The sequence below is a fragment of the Entelurus aequoreus genome, linkage group LG16, assembly GCF_033978785.1.
Source record: "Entelurus aequoreus isolate RoL-2023_Sb linkage group LG16, RoL_Eaeq_v1.1, whole genome shotgun sequence".
Lineage (NCBI taxonomy): Eukaryota > Metazoa > Chordata > Actinopteri > Syngnathiformes > Syngnathidae > Entelurus > Entelurus aequoreus.
Window position 1 is genome coordinate 13,938,555 of NC_084746.1, and position 8,208 is coordinate 13,946,762.

An 8,208-nucleotide genomic window follows, 5' to 3' on the forward strand; every position below is an offset into this window, starting at 1 on the left:
TAATGACAACATTAAAATATAGTAGTCTAGTAGACCTAAGTATTCATTAAGTACCACCATAATGACAACATTAAAATACAGTAGTGTAGTAGACCCAAGTATTCATTAAGTACCACCATAATGACAACATTAAAATACAGTAGTGTAGTAGACCTAAGTATTCATTAAGTACCACCATAATGACAACATTAAATACAGTAGTGTAGTAGACCTAAGTATTCATTAAGTACCACCATAATGACATCAATAAATACAGTAGTGTAGTAGACCTAAGTATTCATTAAGTACCACCATAATGACAACATTAAATACAGTAGTGTAGTAGACCTAAGTATTCATTAAGTACCACGATAGTGACAACATTAAATACAGTAGTGTAGTAGACCTAAGTATTCATTAAGTACCACCATAATGACAACATTAAATACAGTAGTGTAGTAGACCCAAGTATTCATTAAGTACCACCATAATGACATCATTAAAACACAGTAGTGTAGTAGACCTAAGTATTCATTAAGTACCACCATAATGACAACATTAAAATACAGTAGTGTAGTAGACCTAAGTATTCATTAAGTACCACCATAATGACAACATTAAAATACAGTAGTGTAGTAGACCTAAGTATTCATTAAGTACCACCATAATGCCAACATTAAAATATAGTAGTCTAGTAGACCTAAGTATTCATTAAGTACCACCATAATGCCAACATTAAAATATAGTAGTCTAGTAGACCTAAGTATTCATTAAGTACCACCATAATGCCAACATTAAAATATAGTAGTCTAGTAGACCTAAGTATTCATTAAGTACCACCATAATGACAACATTAAAATACAGTAGTGTAGTAGACCTAAGTATTCATTAAGTACCACGATAGTGACAACATTAAATGCAGTAGTGTAGTAGACCTAAGTATTCATTAAGTACCACCATAATGACAACATTAAATACAGTAGTGTAGTAGACCTAAGTATTCATTAAGTACCACCATAATGACAACATTAAAATATAGTAGTCTAGTAGACCTAAGTATTCATTAAGTACCACCATAATGACAACATTAAAATACAGTAGTGTAGTAGACCTAAGTATTCAATAAGTACCACGATAGTGACAACATTAAATACAGTAGTGTAGTAGACCTAAGTATTCATTAAGTACCACCATAATGACAACATTAAATACAGTAGTGTAGTAGACCTAAGTATTCATTAAGTACCACCATAATGACATCATTAAATACAGTAGTGTAGTAGACCTAAGTATTCATTAAGTACCACCATAATGACAACATTAAATACAGTAGTGTAGTAGACCCAAGTATTCATTAAGTACCACCATAGTGACATTAAATACAGTAATCTTGTAGACCTAAGTATTCATTAAGTACCACCATAATTACATCATTAAATACAGTAGTGTAGTAGACCCAAGTATTCATTAAGTACCACCATAATGACAACATTAAAATACAGTAGTGTAGTAGACCCAAGTATTCATTAAGTACCACCATAATGACAACATTAAAATACAGTAGTTTAGTAGACCTAAGTATTCTTTGAGTACCACCATAGTGACCAACATTAAAATACAGTAGTGTAGTAGACCTAAGTATTCATTAAGTACCACCATAATGACAACATTAAAATACAGTAGTGTAGTAGACCTAAGTATTCATTAAGTACCACCATAATGACAACATTAAAATACAGTAGTGTAGTAGACCCAAGTATTCATTAAGTACCACCATAATGACAACATTAAAATACAGTAGTTTAGTAGACCTAAGTATTCTTTGAGTACCACCATAGTGACCAACATTAAAATACAGTAGTGTAGTAGACCTAAGTATTCATTAAGTACCACCATAATGACAACATTAAAATACAGTAGTCTAGTAGACCTAAGTATTCATTAAGTACCACCATAATGACATCATTAAATACAGTAGTGTAGTAGACCCAAGTATTCATTAAGTACCACCATAATGACAACATTAAAATACAGTAGTGTAGTAGACCTAAGTATTCATTAAGTACCACCATAATGACAACATTAAAATACAGTAGTGTAGTAGACCTAAGTATTCATTAAGTACCACCATAATGACAACATTAAAATACAGTAGTGTAGTAGACCTAAGTATTCATTAAGTACCACCATAATGACAACATTAAATACAGTAGTGTAGTAGACCTAAGTATTCATTAAGTACCACCATAATGACATCATTAAATACAGTAGTGTAGTAGACCTAAGTATTCATTAAGTACCACCATAATGACATCATTAAAATACAGTAGTGTAGTAGACCTAAGTATTCATTAAGTACCACCATAATGACAACATTAAAATACAGTAGTGTAGTAGACCTAAGTATTCATTAAGTACCACCATAATGACAACATTAAAATATAGTAGTCTAGTAGACCTAAGTATTCATTAAGTACCACCATAATGACAACATTAAAATACAGTAGTGTAGTAGACCTAAGTATTCATTAAGTACCACGATAGTGACAACATTAAATACAGTAGTGTAGTAGACCTAAGTATTCATTAAGTACCACCATAATGACATCATTAAAATACAGTAGTGTAGTAGACCTAAGTATTCATTAAGTACCACCATAATGACAACATTAAATACAGTAGTGTAGTAGACCTAAGTATTCATTAAGTACCACGATAGTGACAACATTAAATACAGTAGTGTAGTAGACCTAAGTATTCATTAAGTACCACCATAATGACATCATTAAAATACAGTAGTGTAGTAGACCCGAGTATTCATTAAGTACCACCATAATGACATCATTAAAATACAGTAGTGTAGTAGACCCAAGTATTCATTAAGCACCACCATAATGACAACATTAAATACAGTAGTGTAGTAGACCTAAGTATTCATTAAGTACCACCATAATGACAACATTAAAATACAGTAGTGTAGTAGACCTAAGTATTCATTAAGTACCACCATAATGACAACATTAAAATATAGTAGTGTAGTAGACCTAAGTATTCATTGAGTACCACCATAGTGAACAACATTAAAATACAGTAGTGTAGTAGACCTAAGTATTCATTAAGTACCACCATAATGACAACATTAAAATATAGTAGTGTAGTAGACCCAAGTATTCATTAAGTACCACCATAATGACAACATTAAAATACAGTAGTGTAGTAGACCCAAGTATTCATTAAGTACCACCATAATGACAAAATTAAAATACAGTAGTGTAGTAGACCCAAGTATTCATTAAGTACCACCATAATGACAACATTAAAATACAGTAGTGTAGTAGACCTAAGTATTCATTACGTATCACCATGACAACATTAAAATACAGTAGTGTAGTAGACCTAAGTATTCATTAAGTACCACCATAATGACAACATTAAAATACAGTAGTGTAGTAGACATAAGTATTCATTAAGTACCACCATAATGACAACATTAAAATACAGTAGTGTAGTAGACTTAAGTATTCATTAAGTACCACCATAATGACAACATTAAAAATGCAGTAGCGTAGTAGGTCCAAGTATTCATTAAAAACAAGGCAGAGGTTCTATTTAACAAGTATATCCAATATCATGGCCACTGTAACATTACACACAGTTTGAACTGCAACACTGTGTTTGAATATAGGAAAATAAAACACTGTACTTTAATCAAGTCACCCAAAAGGGACAAAAGGTAGAAAATGGATGGATTCTTGTAGTGGTACGAGTACTACAGTTTGAGAAGCGCTGGTGTAAAGAACGTTCATCATGTGTTAGTGTTCTTCCTCTTTCACTTTACCCCATTAGACGAGTTAGAAGTGAGGGACAAGCGGTAGAAAATGGATGGATACATGTGAAAGTGATTGTGTTATTTAAGGTCTCACACCTTCCCCGCCCAGCTTCTCTGGAGCTTCTTTTTTGTGTGTGTTTTCCTCTCCGCCATGACATCAACCCACAATGCATTGCACTGTTTGCAGTTTACCTAGAGTCTCCATGGCAACAGGCGCCGGGCCCGCCCCCTTATTCAAATGAGAACCGGAAACGCACGTCATCTCGGGCCAATCCGCGCGCGGTTGGGTGACATAATGGAATTTTTTCAGGGCTAGGAGGCGACCATTGCCCGGCAGCGGTGCCAGAAGGAAGGAGGACGACGCCGAGGAGAGTTTCATGGGAGACATCCGCTCCGTGTAGGCGCCCTCCGGTGAGGGTGTAGAATGGAAAGGAGCTTCTATTCGTCCGCCAGCTTCTCGCCGCGCAGCGCCATGATGAAGAAGGACGTCCACCTCAGCCTGGACGAACACGCAGCCGAGCTCAAGACCGCCGCCGACGGCCTGCTCAACTCGCCGGACCTGGGGCTCCTCAAGCTGGCCTCCCCGGACCTGGAGCGCCTGATCATCCAGTCCCACAGCAACGGCGGCCACCACGCCGCGTCCCAGTTCCTCTACCCGAAGTCCGCCAGCGACGAGCAGGAGTTCGCGGAGGGCTTCGTGAAGGCTCTGGAGGACCTCCACAAGCAGAACCAGCTGAGCGAGGCGGGCTGCGACCGACTGGAGCTCCTGGGAGGCGCCGGCGCGGTGGGCTCCTCGGGGCTGCACGACCTGCCGGTCTACACCACCCTGAACGGCTACGCGGGCGCCACCGCGATCAACTACACCACGGACACCATCCCCTTCCCGCCGCCGCCGACGGCGCACCTCAGCCCGCAGCAGCAGCAGGCGGCGACCGCCGCCGCCTTGTCGCGGCTCCAGTCCGGCTTGAAGGACGAGCCGCAGACCGTCCCGGACATGCAGAGCCTGGGCGACAGCCCGCCCCTGTCGCCCATCGACATGGACAACCAGGAGCGCATTAAGGCGGAGAGGAAGAAGCTCCGCAACCGGATAGCCGCCTCCAAGTGCCGCAAGCGGAAACTGGAGAGGATCTCCCGGCTGGAGGACAAGGTGAAGACGCTGAAGACGCAGAACACCGAGCTGGCGTCCACGGCCTCCGTCCTCCGCGAGCAGGTCGCCCAGCTCAAGCAGAAGGTGATGAACCACGTCAGCAGCGGCTGCCAACTTTTGCCCAACCAAGTCCAAGCTTACTAAGGTTGAACTCGTTTTTTTTTAAAAAAAAAAAAGGCCTGACATGAAGTTCCTGGCGTGGACGCACCCTGCACGTGGGTGTGTCTGGAGGTGAAAGGTCAAACGTTCTGGCCAAATACTGGGTATATAAATATGTATATACTGCCTTACTTGTTTACATGCACTTACCAATGACAAATATATATATTTTTTATTTACTGAAACATGTATTGTATACCTCTGGTCATATTTACTTTTTTTTTTTTGTATTGGACACACACCTTATGTAGCTGTAGAATAAAATGTATTTGTCTCCATGAATGTATACTTGTGTATTCATGTATGATGGATTCTCATAGCTCACATGTATTAAATTCACTACATTATTACAGTGTTTTCTCAGCTTTTAGTCAACATAGATCACTGTTTTCCAGATAGCCAATTTTAATTGATGCAAAAACTATTTATTTACTACAACTAATATATATATTTGTTAACCTACACGCTAGCAATGTATAGTGCACACGCAGGACAGGGGGGATGATGTACTTTTGTAAAGTTTAAATATTTTTTTCTGTCATATAAAAAAATGTTTTTTGGAATTTTGCCTGTCATTCACCATCCTTATGTAAGAGAAGAATACGCGTTAAAAAAAAAAAAAAAGTTAAATTACCAATGATAGTCACACACACTAGGTGTGGTGAAATTACTCTCCGCATTTGACCCACCCCCTGGGAGGTGAGGGGAGCAGTGAGCAGCAGTGGTGGCCGTGCTCGGGAATCATTTTTGGTGATTGAACCCCCAATTCCAACCCTTGATGCTGAGTGCCAAGCAGAGAGGTAATGGCTCCCGTTTTTATAGTCTTTGGTATGACTCGGCCGGGGTTTGAACTCACGACCTATCCATCTCAGGGCGTACACTCTAACCACTAGGCCACTGAGCAGGCCTTTTTTTCAAAAGTCCGCTTACAATCGAGCCAATGATAGCCGATCTATCCATCCATTTTCTACTGCTTGTCCCCTTTCGGGATCAATTTTGCCTAAAAAGCGCTCTAAAAATATTCAAACACTTAATGAAGGTTTTATATACACACTAAGTGTATGTTATGTGGTAACTGGGACATTTACTATAACATGTCACTCCAGCACCCCCGCGACCCCGAAGGGAATAAGCGGTAGAAAATGGATGGATGGATGGATGTCATATTTACGTATTTTGATCATTTTAAACATTCAACGGCGCATTCATTTCAAAAACGCATCACAACATTCGCTTTTTTTTAAAAACATAATTATTACTCGCTGCAGACTTCACGAGAGCAACAAGCGTAATAAATCTCTTACTGTACAATGTCGGCTGTAATTAGGATGCCATGATGGACGCCCATGAATGTATACTTGTGTATTCATGTATGATGGATTCTCATAGCTGGCATGTATTATATTCACTACATTATTACAGTGTTTTCTCAGCTTTTAGTCAACATAATGTACTGATAACCATAGATCGGTCTTTTCCAGATGCATTGGGAATTAGCAACGATTATTTATTTACTACAACTAATATATATATTTGTTAACCTACACGCTTGCAATGTATAGTGCACACGCAGGACAGGGGGATGATGTACTTTTGTAAAGCTTAAATATTTTTTTCTGTCATATAAAAAACTGTTTTTTGGAATTTTGCCTATCATTCACCATCCTTATGTAAGACAAGAACATGTGTTTAAAAAGTTATTAAAGTACCACTGATAGTCACACACACTAGGTGTGGTGAAATTACTCTCTGCATTTGACCCATCCCCTTGTTCCACCCCCTGGGAGGTGAGGGCAGCAGTGAGCAGCAGCGGTGGCCGCTTTCGGGAATCATTTTTGGTGATTTAACCCCCAATTCCAACCCTTGATGCTGAGTGCCAAGCAGGGAGGTAATGGCTCCCATTTTTATAGTCTTTGGTATGACTCGGCCGGGCCGGTACAGGCAAGGCTTTTTTTTATCAGCGAGCAAAAGTTGCGAACTTTATCGTCAATTTTCTCTACTAAATCCTTTCAGCAAAAATATGGCAATATCGCAAAATGATCAAGTATGACACATAGAATGGATCTGCTATTCCCGTTTAAATAAAAAAAAATCATTTCAGTAGGCCTTTAATGAAGGTTTTATATATACACACTAAGTATATACTGTATGTAATGTGGTAACGGGCACTTTCACTATAACATGTCATATTTACGTATTTTGATCATTTTAAACATTCGGCGGCTCATTAACTTCAAAAACGCATCACGTTAGTTTTTTTTAAAAACATCATTGATTATTATGAGAGCCGGCAAACATAATAAAACATCACTTACTGTACAACGTCGGCTGTCATTAGGATGCTGACTGCTAGGACGTTCATATATTCCCATTTAGATGAAGAATGACCCATAGGGGACCAAGTGTCTTTTGGAGTCTTTCTCGCCATTTCCGGGTCTAAATTGGATGACAAAGTTGACCAGCTCGTCAGATTACGTCTTCATCCTTCTACTATCCAGGTGAGAGGCATTGTTTATGATCTATGATTGAACTTTCTAGATCCACGGCGTGAAAGCAGCTCACCGGCTGATGACGTCAATACATCTAGCACAAGCTGTTGGCTCTCTAAGATCGCAGCGCAGCCAAAAAAAAAGAAAAAAAGTTGTCTCCATAAATGCGTTTATCATCAAAAATATTTGGTCAATATTTAGGTCACGAAATACAAATGGAGTATTGTTGACGCTTTTCGGATGTTTTTTTTTTTTAGAGATTGATGGGTGGAATAGAGCAGTGTTTTCAACCTTTTTTGAGCCGAGGCACATTGTTTGCGTTGAAAAAATGCGGAGGCACAAACTAGATGAAGGCCATACTTACCTGGCTTCACATAGAATTGTGAATCTTTATGTCTGCAATCCAAATATGCTCTTACAGTACAAAAGACTGACATTATTCTATGCTTGATTAAAGACAAAAGTCTTGGACAAACGTACAACTGATAAATGGATAAAACCTCATGAGCCCTTCAATCACTTGAACCAGTTGAGAATTGGGCGGGGGAGTGTGTGACCTCGGGTAAAAATGATTTTTTTGCCGTAGCAGATTATGATGAAGCGTA

The 8,208-nt window shown here is 39.0% G+C and overlaps 1 protein-coding gene across 1 annotated transcript; it reads left to right on the forward strand.

Moving 5' to 3' along the window:
* The first annotated feature begins 4,108 nt into the window (after window positions 1-4,108).
* Window positions 4,109-5,115, forward strand: LOC133630616 (transcription factor JunD-like). The gene has a single exon (XM_062022205.1). It carries the CDS (start codon window positions 4,233-4,235, stop codon window positions 5,097-5,099), a length of 867 nt encoding a protein of 288 aa, XP_061878189.1. The 5' UTR covers window positions 4,109-4,232; the 3' UTR covers window positions 5,100-5,115.
* Window positions 5,116-8,208: the final 3,093 nt, after the last annotated feature.